General features: G+C 40.4%; 1 protein-coding gene across 1 annotated transcript in view; it reads left to right on the top strand.

The window, feature by feature from the left end:
• Positions 1–1,037: 1,037 nt before the first annotated feature.
• Positions 1,038–17,452, top strand: part of antxr2a (ANTXR cell adhesion molecule 2a) — a 94,226-nt gene continuing 77,811 nt past the window's right edge. The window contains exons 1-7 of the mRNA XM_087849471.1: positions 1,038–1,544; positions 8,354–8,425; positions 11,261–11,332; positions 13,612–13,693; positions 13,777–13,881; positions 14,122–14,190; positions 17,029–17,109. Coding sequence (XP_087705597.1) covers positions 1,372–1,544; positions 8,354–8,425; positions 11,261–11,332; positions 13,612–13,693; positions 13,777–13,881; positions 14,122–14,190; positions 17,029–17,109 — 654 coding nt within the window. The 5' untranslated portion in view covers positions 1,038–1,371. The remainder of the gene's footprint in view (positions 1,545–8,353; positions 8,426–11,260; positions 11,333–13,611; positions 13,694–13,776; positions 13,882–14,121; positions 14,191–17,028; positions 17,110–17,452) is intronic.

The following is a 17,452-nucleotide window of genomic DNA, read 5'->3' as shown; positions in this document are numbered from 1 at the left end:
TCATTATTATGTAGTCCTCTTCATAAGGTGATACAGATGTTGGGTGTGTGCATTGGGAACTCCAGCACTGCATAAGAAACAGCTGGTTCCATCCCGTGCATGCGCACTGGACTGGACTGGAGGCTCATGACGCCTTCAAGTGCCGTCAGTATAACAGCGTTTCCAAAGTTGGGCAAACGTCAGAAAAAAAATAAAAATAGGCCAACGGATGACACATTCACCATATTAGTCGCGAGCAGTTTTATGGTGATGTCATATTTATTGTTTGTTTGTTTTTTAACAACCTACAGCTCCATCATTAAAAGCATTCGTTAATTCTGAGTACGTTCAGGAACTTTGGCAGTGGATCCTGTGGGCTGTGTGGGCTGGACTTCCTTGTGTCTGGTTTGTTCCAGCTTATCCTGCGGATGCTTAATCAGATGGGATGGTTTGTAGTTTGTAGACGGTAATTTGGAGGAAATAAACATTTTCTTTTCTTTTTTTAAGGTTGTAACATCAGGGCCTGCCATTTCAGTGGGAGGAGGCAGGCAGGTTGTTTGATCTGTAGTAATATTAGGGCAGAATGACTGGCAGGACAGGTTTGACTGGATGATCAAAGTTATATGACTGACCTGTCACTTCTTTGATGGTTACATTTTTATGATTTTGTCCATTTTGTCCAGGTTAAAACACCTTTAGTGATGAAACTTACAGCGTTCAGGCTGTAGGCTATAGGAAAATGAAGGATTAGGTGATTTGATGGCACGGCCTTCAGAAACATGAGCACTTTTAGACTGCACATTTTATATTTTTATATTAAAAAACCTAAAAAAAACCACAAATGCCACGCAATTTACTTAAATAACAGTAACAGTAACATTCCTTTCCACCACATAATAAAGCAAATAAAATAAATTGCTTATTAAACACCTTTCTTTCATTTACCAGCTTTGTTAAATTCAACACGAGCTCTTTTCTGGGCACATCTGTAAAACGAAGCAGGAACGTGAAAAGAAGCGATTAATTTTGTAAAGCTACGCCTACAGCACTCAGCAGTACGAGTTTTGAGCAGCCCTTGAAGGAAGCTCAAAGTTCTCACAGTTTATCTCGGTGAAGTTTGGGAAAAGCTGATATTTTTTGGGTTTCTTCCGTCTGGGGTTTTTTCGTGTTTCTCGCCAGGTTTGGTTTTATTGAGGATGTGAGTGAGCAGTGAGTCACAACGATGTACACACTTAATCGGTGACGTGACGTGACGGCGATTTCCTTGATTTTGTTGCTCAAATTGTTAACTTGGTTGTTTTGGACATGCAGCTCCTCCTCCCCGAAAACTCATTTAAACTTTGATTTTTCTCAACGAGCAGCGACTCCTTATCGTTTCTCTGTGTGGCAAACATGCGGGAAAAGTTGTCACGTTACTTTGCCGCGGAGGAGAAACTTGTGCGCGGACAGAGCGGCTGGACTTTGGCGGCGGTCGCGGTGCTCCTGCTCGGGTTGTTCGCCTCGTCCTGCTGGGCAGAAGAAGCGTCCTGTCACGGGGCGTACGACCTCTACTTTGTTTTAGACAAGTAAGTGAAAACTGCAGGCAGTGGTGAACTTTAGATGACTCCTGTGTGATCGCTGCAGCAGCATGCTAACTGCTTTTTGTTACGGACTCCTGTGTTTGCCTGTGGAGGAGGACGAGCCGGTGCACCCCTGGGATGGTGGGGGGATAGTTTGGTTAGGGTGGACAGATTATCTGCGACCTGATTAGGAATATGCGTTTTCAACATATCCTGTATTTTTTGCAGACTTTGTATAAATTTGTGGCACTATAAGGTTTACATTGTGTTACTGTTACTCAGGTCTGCTGTGTTATGGAGATGAAGTGCTACAGCCAGGGCCTTACCTAAAGGGGGGGGGGGGGGGGGGGGGAGGGTTGTTTAAAGTCTGATGGGACCCACTTGGTGCCTGCTTCTTGACTTTAGTTTCACTGCAGACTTTATACACTCTACTCATTCCATTTATTTATCAATTATTTTTCACATTAAAATAAATAAATAAATCTACTTATATTTGATGCTGTTTTGCTTCTGAATGTCAGTTTTAGCTGATTTCTCATTTCCCCAGGGGGTCACATGGATTTCCATGTTAAAGTTGGCAGTTTTTGCAGGCGATGAAGTCTAAGTTTTAACATCCAAACGTGCAGTTTGGTGTGGCCTGGCCTGAACTGCGCCTCTGCCTGAATCCCATCTGTTGACATCAGTGGAAGACCCCAGTCATGCTGATGTGGCTGACTGGGGTAAAAATGTGATGTTACAGAAGTGGGGTTGGACAGGGGGAGGGAAACGTGACAAACTAAACCATTTTAAAAGCGAGTTGTGATAAAAATGAATTGACATGTTATGGTTAACTATACAACTGAAACACAATAATCAACTGTGAAGTGATGGAGCTAACAGGGTCCAGTCTGGTCTCACACACACATCCACGCATGTTTTAAATTCATGTTTGCAAATAGAGAGCTAGGAGTCTTTGCATCATAGATGTCATCCATCCTGGTAACATCTCCAACACTCAAGTTGTTTGGATGGGATTCAAACTGCATTTCTAACTAATGAAGTTTGTGTGTGCGACGCGACTGATGGGTACAGTCAGCTCTAATGAAGCCTCCCTGAGCTTTGAACGTACTGTTGTTTTGCTAAAGTGCTTAAAGCTGTGCATGTAAAAGACCTTATCACTGAAGATGATAACAAGTTTCATGTACCAAAACTCGCAGTACAAAGAAGGAATGTGCATGGCAGCGTGCAAACTGACCACTCCTGGCACTTGCTTACTTTGGTGTTGTTATGGCTAGCTGGGTATCTTTTAAATTCTTTGTAATCTGGTACAAGTGGAGACTGGTTCATATTCAAAGTGAATAAGCTGCCGGCACGAGTCTGTGTTCAGGTCTACTGATACCTCAAAAAAACATCAGTGAGATCCTGGCAGGAATTTACTAGTGTGATAAAACCTACTTCAGTATCACTTTTTCTTTTTCCAGAACTATAACAGTCTCTATTCTCTTGATACATTTAGGAGAAGACGATGAAGTATAAACGGTTATATTTACCGTGTTAGCATCCCGTTCATTCTCACAACAGCAAATATGTCAGCCCTAACTGCAGCTTAAGAGTACATAGTTATGCAAGGCAAATTGCACAACAGTTTAAATGATGTATCACATGAATTACAGCATGACAAAGGATGATAGATGAGTAACTTCACCAATTTCTGTAGCTGCTGCATCACAGGGGTTTGGGTACCTTAAAAATTAGGCAGTGTGTAAAATCTCATTGCTAGATATCAGAAGTTTGCAGATTGCAATCAATAAGTTGTGTTTTCCTCCACCTCCCAATTCAAGTACATAATCCTAGTTATGGTGGTCACTGTAGGACAAGCATCTCTGACCCCCAGTCAACTGTAGTGGCTGTCAGTCTGCTGTTTGTTTCGTCTGTCAATATGCAAATATTTAAAGCTTTGTGAAAGAAGTCAGTGGAGCTCACTTTCGTCCAAGGATTCAGGTTTTAAGATTAGGCTTCAAACTTTCCTTTTTGCTAAAGCATATAGTTAGGGCTGGATCAGCTGACCCTGAATCCTCCCTTAGTTATGCTGCAATAGATGTAAGCTGCCGGGGAATTCCCATGATGCACCATGTATTTCTTCCTCAGTCACCTTTCTCACTCACTATGTGTTAATAGACCTCTCTGCACCCAATCATACTTATTATTAATATTAAGCTCTCCTCCACAGCAGGTCTTTATCCTGTCTTCCTTCTCTCCCCAACCGGTCGCAGCAGATGGCCCCGCCCCTCCCTGGGAGTTTTATGTTGCCAAAGTGATTGCTCATAAGGGGTCATGTGATTGTTGGTCTACCTTACAAAATAAAGCGCCTTGAGGCGACTTTCTGAAGTATTGGACTCGGATACTTAGCGAATAAACTCTCATACAATGTGAGGATGTAATAGTCATTTACAGGCATTTAGACTCAGCTGACATAATTTCACCTTATAACCAGCTGTTGTTGTTTAGCTGGCTCGTCGTCAGCTGCATGTCTAATCTCCTGTTCGTTTTCAGTGAAGCTTTAGTGTTAACTGTAACTAAAAAGTGGAAATGGAAATTGGGATTGCCTTGTAATGTAATGTGGAGCCTTCAGTTGGTCTGCAGCTGCAGGAACTTTGGATGTATTAAAAACAGCAGATGATGATTATAATGCGTTGGCAGTTTACAGTTTATGTCTCTGGAGATTTCATGACAGGACTTGAAAAAGCTCTCTGTTTAGCTGCTCGGCTGTAAAAAAGCTTTGATAAATGTTCGAGGCTGAGGTCAGATGTTTGAAAAGAACTACAAGTGAACTGGAGATCAAGCCGGGCCTGTGACCGCGCAAGTGAAGGATACTCTACGCTGTGTCTTGGTTACGTGGTGAACAGCTGTGCTTCGTGGTTGCATGTGGTGAAGCGACTACTGTGACAAACTCGTACCACCACACAAGCGTCACCGTGACCTCATCCAAATTTGAACAAGTAGTTTCGAAACCCTGAACGTTAACCAGACTTTAATGTTTAAAGTAGTTAAACATGTTAACATAGTTGGTAACAGGTCAGTAACATGTTTTTATAATGTTATCGTTCTGGGAAATGCTGAAATGTTGAGAAGAGGAAGAATGAAGGTTTCTCAACTGTTGCTGTATTGTTTCATTGTTTCAGTATCCATAGCAACAGCTATCTGACATGACAGCAGAGCATCTTCTAATCAATTAATTAATGTCTTTTAATCATTGATTAAAGTCTTGACTTAAGTCTTTTTAGGCGACAGCATTAACTAGTGTGAGTTTTACACATATAATCTTTCTAATCCTCAAATACCATTGAAACCACCCTTATGGTGCACCGACGAACCCAGCGCGAGCAGCTTCGAGCAGATGTTGATGCTGCATTACTTCCTGTCTTTCGCACTCTCACAGCCCTGCTGCAGACATCACACATGCAGAGACTTCACAGCCACATTCGGTTCAGCGAAACTGCTTTGCAGAAGCGGCGCCATGCAAAAAGACCTCCTGTATACGAAGGAGAGTTTACAGCCTCGACAGCAACTGTTTTTAATCCCATCCTCCCGCGGCTTGGACATGTGCCATCGTGCTGAGTTGAAACACTGCTCGCTTGGCCCTTTTGTGCTTGACCCACCCTGCTCTGGATAAAATTGCATAATTACAGGATGATGACCGAGGTTTTTTGGCACAATTATGACAGCGTGCACACATCTTTGCTTGTTCAGCATTTCTTTTTTTTTTTATAAATTTGCCAAATGCGTTGGATTTCCAAATGCAAGTTGACATGTTTGAAATGTAACAGGTCTGAACTTTACTGTTTGTTACTTGTCAGCTTGCAGCATCTCTAAGTTTACTTTATCTCTGCAGCTACGATTTCTCTACTTCAGGATTTCCTGGTTGAACTGATAAGACTTTGCTGTAATGTTTGCGGCAGCAATCGCTGCCTTTCCTTTTTTCTTTCAAAACCCTTTTCAGAGCATCTGTCAGTCACACAGTAACACAAATCATAATCCTTTTGGACTCTATTAGGGAACCAACATTTACAAGTGAGCTTCCTGTTTTATAAACTAGCAGTTGAGTCCAAAAACCCATCGGGAAAGTGTTCACTGAAAGTACAGAGCAAGAGAACTGAGAGCTACTTTCCCATAGACTTCCAGTAGTGCAGTCACCACTGCAGGCCATTAGATAGAATGGTTGGTGGCACTTCTGCACTAGCTTCACTTTTTAGCCTCACTTGTCATCTTTTTCCATTCACACTTGGCAACCAACCTGTACATCCTCAGTGTGACGTCAAAGAAAAGCAAACACTGATTGAAATGGTTTCTAACAGTGGATAGAGCACACTCCACATGGAGCTGTATTAGCCTTAAAGATGTATGAACATAAAATTCAAGTATTTCCAGCCTGTTAAATCATTCTGAGATAGTTTATTTAATATGTAGCATAGCTCAACATAATGAGAGCGACCTCTGCAAACTCCAAAAGCAAGAAGATTCTTGCAACAACACACCAGCTAATCAAAACAGGTTGAAGGAGGAGATACTAACAGCTAATGTCTGAGAAGGTTCTCAGTCATCCAGGTCATCGTAGTCAAAGGAGCTTGCAAAGAAAAGCGTCTGGACTTCTTTAAGTTACTTGAAGACGTTTCACCTCTCATCCGAGAAGCTTCTTCAGTTCTAAGGTCAAAATTAGAGGATCATCAGGGGGTCCTTTTGTCCCTCTTTGGGGGGACACTCCCACTAGGTTTATATCTGGGACTCTCCACCATTTGACCTTAGAGCTGAAGAAGCTTCTCGGATGAGAGGTGAAACGTCTTCAAGCAACTTAAAGAAGTCCAGGCGCTTTTCTTTGCAAGCTCCTTTGACTAACAGCTAATGACTCTGCAGCGCTCGCTAGTTAGACTCCATATCACAGGAAGAGCAAACAGTAGAGTTACCTGGTTTAGAAGCTCGACCCAAGATAAAACATCTCACTTTTTTGAGTTTTGTTGCATGACAGTGTTGTGCAGGTCCTGATGAGTTATAACGTTAAGTTACTTTATTCTTTGTCTTGATGCATGCTCAATCATCCAGGTAAGTAAATCTCCAAAAGTTGATTCTGTTCATCTGGACGTAGCGTTTTCTGGGAGAAACATTTCGTCACTCATCCAGGTGACTTCTTCAGTCTCAGCTGACTGCAGGTTTCCAATCTTATAAACACTATATTTGGATAATGACTGAAACCAGCCCACTGAAGGAACAATGGGCTGTGAGGTCAGTTCCTTAATCTTAATTATGCAAATTCTCATGACCATTGATCAACAACCACTGATCAATGGCCATGAGTACCATTCACAGAGAGTTGGGGAATGGCTGCAATCACAGCATTGTAAGATGGCAAAAGATGTACCCTTAGGCCTCCTCTTCGATTCAGAGATGGTCTTTCCCTTTTCACGTAAATGGCCTCCTTGACTCCGCACTCAAACCAGCGTTCCTCCCTGTCCAGGATTGATCAGTGGGCTGGTTTCAGTCATTATGCAAATGTACTGTTTATAAGGTTGGAAACCTACAGTCAGCTGAGACTGAAGAAGTCACCTGGATGAGTGACGAAACTCCCACAAAACGTTACGTCCAGATGAACAGAATCAACTTTTGGGATTTACTAACCTGGATGATTGAGCATGCATCAAGATATGCAAACTAATCTTGTGAAATTTGGCACCAGTTTATAAGAGCAAACCCAAATATTCATGCACCAAACAGAAAACACTCAGAATAAGATGTCTTTATTGTTATGAACACATAAGTAGATTAAGTTGGGAGCTTCATGCAAATAAACATTCAAATTTTCTCATTATAATTTTTATAAAACCAAAAATGACAACAACTTAAAACATGTTTGTTTACTCCAGCCCGCTATGAGTTATTAAACCCAAGCATCGCACTGAACAAAGATGATGACATTGAGATCCTCCAGAGCTGATTCTCATCCCTTTAACTATTAAACCAATGTTTAGCCACAAAGAACTCACTTAAATATATGCAGAGTCACCAGCGTTGTCAAAGTAGAGTAAAACTCTTCTTTATTCTTGCCTCCTTCCTCCGCTGTGTGACCTTGTCTACGGGCAGCAGGGAGGAGAAAGAGGTGGCATGAAAGATGAGCCTCCTAACGGTCAAACTCTTCTTTTTTATGTTCTCCGTACATACATAGAATTGTAATTATTGGTTTAATTACCTCTTTGTCGTTACATCAAGGGCACATTTTACACACTTCGTTCAATGTGGTCAGACCAACTTACTGAGGGGTGAGAGGGGCCAAGGGCTACAGGTTCACACCCACCTTGGAAAATTTATGTGTCGTTTTTGGCAATTACCAACTCTTAATTAGTTTTAATGAGACAAAGACAGTAGAACAAGCTCTTGCACCTTATTCCATCTTTCTCTGCACTTCTTGTGTAACGAAAGGTTGCAGAAGTGAGCCTGTCAGACATCGGAGAACTCCCGCGTTACTAAACTGCACAAATTAACTGGATTAAGTTAAACTGCATTCTGTTGCTTCAACCTCTACCCGGTAACTTCCTGTTAAATTTCAGATCTGTTGGCCAAGTACATTTGTAGAGAGGCGAGCCTCGTGTGAACGTTCGAGGATTCTAACAGCTGAAGTGGCTGCTGTAGTACACAGACTTTGCACAATTATCCAGCATGTGGCTGGTGTTAAATGTCCAACTGTGGTTGTGGTACAAAGCACAAATACTGTACAGTATTTTACTCCCCAGCACACAATCTGCTGCAACTGATGAGCTGTGAGCTGACTGTTGTTTTCTTGTTTTCAGGTCTGGAAGCGTTGCTAATGACTGGCGTGAGATATATTCCTTTGTGAAGAACCTTACTGACCGGTTTGTGAGGCAAGTATGATATTTTCCTGTTTTCTCATATCTCACGGATGTTTAAAAAGAAAGAGGAATAAGTTGGGGGAAAATGAATGAAAAAAGAAGGCCTTTTCTTCTGTTTTACATCTGTTTGACATCAGCATGGCGGTTTTATGGGATAAAATCTATCACTCAAGCGCTCACACCGTTACTTCCAGCCAGTTGCACAGATTTAAATGACTTCCCACCTGTTTTACAAACTATCATTGTGCAGAATCTACGGCATCCGTCTTGCACATAATTCATTAAAAAGACAAAACGGCAGAAACCGGCTTGAAACGTTCAGCTTGCATAACGTTTGAGTCAAACGGCGCCTGCCAGCACAGTACAGACGGTAGCGACCCAGCCAGAATGAAGTGGTTGGTTGAAGAAAATAGCAAAGGCACCAGGTGGGAGTGGGTGGCAGAGAGGAGCAGTCTTCTGGGCTGTGAGAATGGCCATTTGCACCAGGGGGGGTCCGGCTCCACACTTATCCCCTGCTTCCACCACAGAACGGCTGACAGGCAGACAATGTACAGTAAAGCAAAAGAACACTGGAAGGCGATGAGGACAATCTGCTAAACAATGCTCGCTCACCAAGAGCACTTCTGTTCCGCCATGTGGAGCAAACTGGACTACTTCATCACCCCCCCTCTCCACCATTCTCAAAGAAAAAAAAAACCCAACACCACCCTCTGATTTGTCCTTGGCATCAACTGCGTCTTTATCCCAAGTCTTTCTTAGAAATAAGAAAAGATCCCAGTACTGCTAAAGAGGTAACAAATAACATCTCCAGTGAAAACCTAAAGTTCGACGTTAAGTCGCCACCCACGATTTCTCATCCGTGACTTGCGTGCGGTTAGTTTTTAGTCCACATATGAGTCCCGAAACTTGCAGACAGGATGTGGATGTATACGGCTGCTACCGCTCCCTGCCAAATCTGGCCGTGTGGCTTAAAGATTGTGCTATTTTTGCGGGGGAGGATCGCGACTGGGCCATGTGTCATGTGGGTGAGAAATATCAGCACCTCTCCTTATGCTCTGAAGGCTTCGGTTCTCTGAAGGAAACACTTAATTATCTGAAGTTTAACTCGCTCTGTGGGATGGCATCCGTGTGCTTTCTGTCTGTCGGAGAGGTGTGAAGTAACCGAGCGCATGTAATCGAGTATTGTTTAAGCGACGCAGAAGTACCCTTACTTTAGTTACTTATGGCATCCTGTGATTTCATGGCTACACGATGTTTTTCACCCTAAATTGTGTCGCTGATTTGAATCCACATGTGACGAGGACGATCGCGTCGCTGTTGCCTTTATGATCGCGCAGGATAAAAACTTTAAGGTCAAGCTCGCAGTGTGAGATTCTGTCTTTCAGTTGACTTGGACGTTTCGCAGTTTGTCTGTGGTCTGGTCTTCTTTACACCATCGAACACTCGATGCTTGGAAAGTTAAACTGTAGGACACCAGCCTCACGCTGACACGTCTATTTTTCCAGCGCTTCTTTATTTTAATTTAACAGGAAAATGTGTTCCAGTGAACGCCACCTTTAGCATGAAAGTCTCTCAATGCGGTCTCTTCTCAAACCCACGTCCTTGTAATCATATTTTTAGGCGGCTGTTGGCAGAAATATTTGTTTCGTCACTAGTATTTTTAAAATAAAAAATCCCTTGTAGATGTTCTCTAAAGGTTTAGTGTATTTTTAATTTGCCTGCTCAATATTTCGTGCTCCTTTTAACCGACGACCCATCACGCCCTTGTGATTGATTTCAGTAGTGAGGACGAGTGAAAACGTGTCACGCCCTGCTGCTGGTTACTTAGAGCTTTTTTGGTTTGTTAACTGAATTTTATAGTGAAACCTTACTGAAGAAATGCACTTGTAGTTTATTTTGGCTTAAATAAAAGTATTGTTTTATAATATTAAAACTAAATAATTCCCCCAGTACTCGTCAGATCTTGTCATTTTTAAAATCCAGCTTATATCTATATATGAAAATATGGAGTTTTATATATTCTATTTCATTCATTTCTCATTTTCTGTCTTTTATTACAGTTCTAATGTAATTTTATTGCCCCCAGTTTTGGGGAATGTCACCATAGCCATGTCTTCGTCCCTGCGTCGGTGTGTACAGGACTCAGAAACCAGCCATGTTTGTTTAAGAAAATAAATTATTAATAATTCATGAGGCGGCGAGCGAGTGCTCGGAGATGACAGAGCGGTACTGAATGTAAACAGCGCTGGCTGTACTGCGAACGCTTGACGCCACACTGTTTGGTCAGACACGCATCAAAGTGTCTGACGTGTCGTTTAACACCCTTAAAAAGTCACAGGTACAAAATATATAGATTCTATACTATATTTACGCCTGTGTGTGTGTGCGCGTGTGTGTTTGTGTTTGTTCGTGTGTTTATGCGTGACTCATTGCCACAACATGTTTCCTGTCTTATTAATCACTTCCTCAGTCCCACAGAAGCTGCTTTAAGTCATCCACTAATATTAGTTGACATTAAAAGAGCCCCTTCTGTTTGGTTCGTTATTAATGCGTCTTTAATTCCCTTTAACTGAACTGAACTCATGTAAAAGCTTTATATAACACTGTCTGTCACACTGACACATTCCCAGCTAGGCTAAGAACTTCACGTGTTTGATTGTGGCCGCGATCGTTTGGTAAAGACGACAAAGGACAGAAGTGCAGATTTTTGTACGGGATAATAAAACGTATTATATTACAGGGTTATTTTAGTTGTTATTATTTAAAACATGCAACTAAATGAGACATTTAGAGTATTGCTTCTGTTTGTTTATTTAAAACGAATCCCTGTTCACTTCTGTTTTTCAGTCCGAGAATGAGAGTCTCGTTCATCGTTTTCTCTGCCCAAGCCAAAGTCCTGCTGCCTCTGACTGGAGAAAGGTACCGAATTCTGAAGTGAACTCTAAATGGCACACAGACATGTATATGCAAATACACATACACTGTACTCACTAAATATACACACACATATACATATATATCTATATGCTTGCTTGCTTGATTTGTATACATATGTATACAAATCAAGCCTAATATGTATATATATATATATATATATATATATATATATATATATATATATATATATATATATATATATATATATATATATATTAGGGGTATATATATATATATATATATTAGGGGTGTATATATATATATATATATATATATATATTAGGGGTGTATATATATATATATATATATATATATTAGGGGTGTATATATATATATATATATTTATATATATATTAGGGGTGCAACAATACTCGTATTGATATTGAACCATTCGATACAGTGCTTTCAGCTCGGTAGGCATGTGTATGAACAATACAAAATTTTTTATTTATTTTATCAACTTTTCTTCTGACGGTGCTGTCTGTGTTGAGCGCTCAGTGGATCTGCGTTCGACTACTCCGCCTAGGCTGCACTGTCGAGCGCAGATCCACCGAGCGCAGCGCAAGCTAGCAAGACAGAAGCTAAGCTCGTTGCAACATGGCAAATTGAACCTCCTCCACCCTCATTCAGATCTGGCCTTTGGAACTATTTTGGTTTTCATGTGAAGTATGACCCTGAAGGTAAGCACGTCATGGACAAAAGTAAAACAGTATGTCGGATGTGCCACGCAATGCTCAATTACATTGGTGGGAACTAGTGCGTTAGCGTAGTTAGCTCGTTAACGTGTTGACGCAGTCCAGCCCCACCCACGGGGCGATCCACGGTAGCTCGTTAACGGAGATTTGCCGTGTTGTGGCGTTAACGTCATTTCAGATTAAGGCTGACAGCACTAGTGGGAACACAACGAATATGACTGCACATTTACTCGACATCATCCTAGTGCAAAGACAAGTGGAAGCAGACAAAAACAACAAGCACGCATGCTACAAGCTTTACCCGAGTCATTTAGACAGCCGTTAGCACATGATTCTCCTTATGGGGACCTGATATGTTTAATATGCTGCTGAGAATATAGCCCAGAAGAAGCGTATAGTATAGCTTTTATTTTGGAAAGAGACATTTCTCTGTAATAAACTCTCTTTTCCAAAGATGAGTGATTTCTCCATCAGATAGATTTATTTTTTATTACTTTGTTATTTCAGCAACATTACATTTAAAAACTGTACTTTTGAGTTAAAATATATATTTATAATTTTAATAAATGACAAATTAAAAAAGCATGAACATTTTTTTGTATCGAAAAAATATCGAACCGTGACACCAAAGTATCGAACTGAACCGTGAATTTTGTGTATCGTTGCACCCCTAATATATATATGTATATATATACATGTGCATATACATGCACATGTAAATACATATATAAGGTGCATTATGCATAAAGTGGTAACTGTAACTTCATGCATAACTGCTTCTTTTTTAATTAAAATTGCAGAAGGGTTTTATATATTAATGTTGGAATTGAGCATTTTCACATTTTCATCATCCTAAAAAGCTCAAATGTGAGGATCGATGATCTGCATGATAACTACTGATTTAACATTTTCACCCAAGAAAAGGAAAAATGTTTATTTACTTGATCTGAATTCCAATTCTTTAAATTAATATTAAATACTTTGACAAATAATAATAATAAACGCATTTTTAAGTGTCTTTCATTTTTTGGTTTTTACCACTTTAGGGTATAAATAATTTGGCAAGTGGTTTACTGTCGTATTTTTATCTGCACTGTCATCAAAACCATATCTAAATTTAGCACTATTTTAAAAAATGACATAAATACACTTTAGACAATACTTTAATACTTTTTAATATCAGATTAAGAAAACAGGGGATGCACAGATGACGTGGAAAGACACTGGCATCTGCACTGGAAACATTTTGGAACATGGCTGATGCTGAGAGTTGTTATTATGAAGAATAAAATAAGTGGTTTTTAAAGATGTTGGAAATGTCTTTGTTATCTTTGAACATTAAGCCAAACAGCAAAACCGATGCGAAGAACAAGAACAGTAGCGTAGCTGTAATGACGATATCGCAGTCAACAAAGCTGATGTTGGTCAGAATAGTGAGTGTCATCATGTAGCTGCTGTAAAGACATTTTACACATCAGTGCTGCCAGAGAACACGCTGAAATTTGATGCGGTGTCAACACGTGGCGTGAGCCGCTAAGCGTTTCTTTATGTCGTCAACGTTTTTAGACACCAGATTGAAGAAGGTCTGCGGCTTCTGAAAGACGTGACTCCAGCAGGTGAAACGTATATGCACAAGGGAATCGAACAGGTTCGTTTTCTCTCCTTTTACTTTGTAAAGTAATCGTAAAACACAAATCTGATCAAATGCTCGTCACCAATCTGGTCCTGCAGGCCAACGAGCAGATAAAGCAACAGTCGGTCAAGTCCTCCAGCATCATCCTGGCTCTGACAGACGGGAAGCTTGCAGTTTATGTTCACGAACTGACTGTAAAGCAGGTGATTTTCATTCTGACCACAGCTCTAAATGTAGCTTGTCTCCCCCCCCTTCCCTTGCTTTCTTACCTCAGCGTAGTTTAAAATTAAACTCTGCATTTTTCCTCATTCAGAAAATAAAACCCTTTTTTTTTAACTTATTCATCTGCAGAAGTATCTGTTCATCTGTTTATTTGCACTCTGTTTTTCTTTTTTGAAATTTCAACCTGTTGCACATCATCCACGCATTTATTTGAACTGCAGGCTCACGAAGCGAGGAAATATGGCGCTCGTGTTTACTGTGTGGGTATCAAAGACTTTGATGAGCAGCAGGTAAGAGGGCTTTAGTCTTAATCTAAACATAAGACGAGTCTGTCGCTGAATGTGTGCTCAGTGATTCCGGTTCTGGTGTAAGACACATTGGCGTGTTGGAAGAGTGTCAGGAAAAGGTAAACATCATCAGTGCTTTTACCTGTGCGGAAAAACCAAGTGAAGTAGTAGGACACCTAAACATGTTCTCGCTGTCAAACTTTCACCTTTTAAAGGCTTGAAGGTGGCCGGAAAAATAATAATAATTTACATTAAAGCAGAGAACAGAGTCTTCGTGACCTAAAGCTCCAGTTCTTGTCAGGAACTCCGGATGTACAGTTGAGGGAACATATGAAGTCTTTGGAATTTCCAGGAATCTGCATCGATTACTCTTAAAATGTTGTTGATTCTTCTTCTGTTATTATAGACAAACACCAGCTGAAAATACTTCTAACATGTAAATAGTTATGCTTTCTGAATGCTTCGTATAACTACTTGATGATGTGGAGGAGCTTTGGACATATTTCTGGGATGTCTTCATCCCTGTCAGCTCGATCAAATTGTAAATTCAGTGTTTACGCATCGATTTCAAGGAGCAGGAGGACGCAGCAAAACCAAACCATGATGCTGCCTCTGTCATGCAGAGCGCACTTCCTCTAGTCCTCCACTGTACAGCCTTTTACAGGAAAGCCCAGCTTTAGTCTCATTCGTTGAAACTTGAGATTCTGCAGTATTTATTTGCAAAGCTTCCTTTGGTCTGTGTCAGTTACTGCAGACACGACCCCTCGGTTCCTTTCTTATAGTGTTTGGTTTGTTCAGGATCGCCACCGCTAACAGCAGCAGCGTCACTGGATTTCTTCCATTTGTAGACACTTTATGTTTGTATTAATAAACACTCGCTTCATTAGAAATTCCTCTGTAGACTTTTCCAGCTTCTCGCGTCTCTGTGGTGCTTTTGTGAAAGCTGCTGTAATCAAAGCTTGGTTTATGCCACCCAGCTATTCTCAAGAAAAGTAACCAGACTTTGTATGCCTGTGATTATTAGGAACACCTCAGTCCAAGCAGCTCGTGGAGAACTTGTAAGCATAACGGCTCGCTTTTTCCCCCAGCCTGCAGCATGTTATTGTGAATTAGATTAAAAAAACCCAAACAATTCATGAATAATCTGCGCAGAAATCCGTCTAATCCAAAGCTTTTTTCTTGCACTCGTACGTGTGACCAGTTCTCATCTTAAATCACTCAGGTGTTGATCTTAACCCTACAATGCCCTTTGTAGCATATTTGATAGATGACTTTCTGAGACCTGTATCTCATCTAAATGATCAAAACTTGCCATAATCTCAAAATGTTATGGACAAAACTCTTTTTTTTGTTTTGTTTGTTTTTTATTAACATTAAAATTAACAACAAAATTAACATTGGCAACAAAAAGTTGCCAAAAACGCCCAAAATATCAAATGTGATACAAAAAATATTTAATAAAAATATATCATACAGAAAAGAAAATTGGATTTGTTATAATCTCATTTCCAAAAAATCAGAATTTTCTGCCTGTTTTTTGTTGGATTGGGTCTTACAGGGTAATATTAGTTTCATTCCCAGTGGTCGGGAATAAGTTAACATAAGTTGGAATACTGTACATGACTTTCTAGGACATGATATTTAAACATTTACTCTTTTTTTTGATTGCATGATCAGTTATTACTTTTCATACTTTTCATATTTTTGGACAAGCCTCCTTTTGTAGATTGAGAGGGTGCATAAAGAGGGTGCACACTAATATTTTTGACTCATCATGTGTTTGTTTTTCACAACATTAAAGAAGGCGTAGAAATTTAAACCACTCTGAAGTTTAAAATAACATTAAATTGAGGTTAATTACATTACAAATACTTGATACAAGCAATTGATGGCATGTATGACTTTCACCCTGCGACTCTTGGAGACTTGGGGAGGAGACGTTGGAGAAAATGGCTGGGCTTTACAAATTGTGGCAGCACTCTTTAATGCATAGAACTCGCAATACCAAAGTATTGATATATGTATGTGTGGATGTGGAGCTGTATACACGGGCATATATTGTCTTCCCATGACCTCATAATATTTTGTCTTTTTTGTTTTTTTCTGCATAAAAATGTTCCTAAATAAATAAATAAAAAGTATCAACAAAAAAAAACTTGATACTAGCGATATGACCAGAAAATAAACGAATGCACAGTAAATGAACGTGTGATCATACAGGAATAGTTAAAGTGTGTTTATACTATTAAGCCTGAGGAAGGTTGATTTAGCGTGTCGCCGGCGATTATATTAAGCAGTACAGAGCACACAGGAGTGTAACTATTAAGGCTTACTGTGAGCATTTGTTGTCATTAGAAACTGTGGAGTAAAAGCACCATTTCTGTTGGCTGTGAAATCGCTTATTGGCTCCTCGCGCCGTTCACACTATTTTTATTGTATTTATTATTTGTCTCCGTAGCAAACGATGAGTTTGTGCTCATATCCTAAAGTGACGTCAAGAATCTCTCCCCTCTAATGTCACCGACGCTCAGCGCTGTCTGCACTTTTACTGTCACTCTTCCAACATGGTGGCCTGTCCCTTGTAACCATTGGTAACCGATCCTTTGATGAGAACTTAAGTCAAAAACAATGGCAATGTTGCTCCCAATTTGTGCTGCAATTTTTTTTTTTTTATAGTTGAGCAAAGTGTTTGCCACAGTCATGCCATCTGTTTGTCTCCTCCTGCCCATAATATGAAGGGAAAGACAGAGCTCAGTCATAAAGAGGAAAAGAGAAAAAGAAGAAAGCCGTGTTAAATCAGCACTGCTCCCTGTTTACTCCATTCTTTCGTGATACCAACAGCTTGCTGAAATTGCGGACACCAAAGACCATGTGTTTCCTGTCAAAGATGGCTTCCACGCTCTCAAAGGCATTATCAACTCTGTAAGTTTGCCTGACGTCTCTTTTTTTTGTGTCTTTGTGAGGTAGCTTTGTCGTTCGTGCTGTCGACTAACAAGCTGTGTTTTCTAAACATCTCTTCTCCGTATGCGAGCACAGCTCAGCTGCTAACATAGTGCACGCTGTTTGTCAATTCAGCAATTGAGTAAAGTTGTTTCCTTTGGCTTCGTTGACATCTCTCACAAATTAGAGCAAAACCTCAGTGGACTTCCTGCTACGCTGTTTGGAAAATGTCTGTGGAAATAACTGGTCGTTGTGTCCTCATTTTGCACACAAAGACGGAAATGTCTCAGCCGCTCTGTCGCAAATTACACGCTGGGATGGGAAC

Source organism: Neolamprologus brichardi, chromosome 12 (genome assembly GCF_056152115.1).
Source record: "Neolamprologus brichardi isolate AB-2024 chromosome 12, ASM5615211v1, whole genome shotgun sequence".
Lineage (NCBI taxonomy): Eukaryota > Metazoa > Chordata > Actinopteri > Cichliformes > Cichlidae > Neolamprologus > Neolamprologus brichardi.
This window is presented reverse-complemented; position numbering and strand designations above follow the sequence as displayed.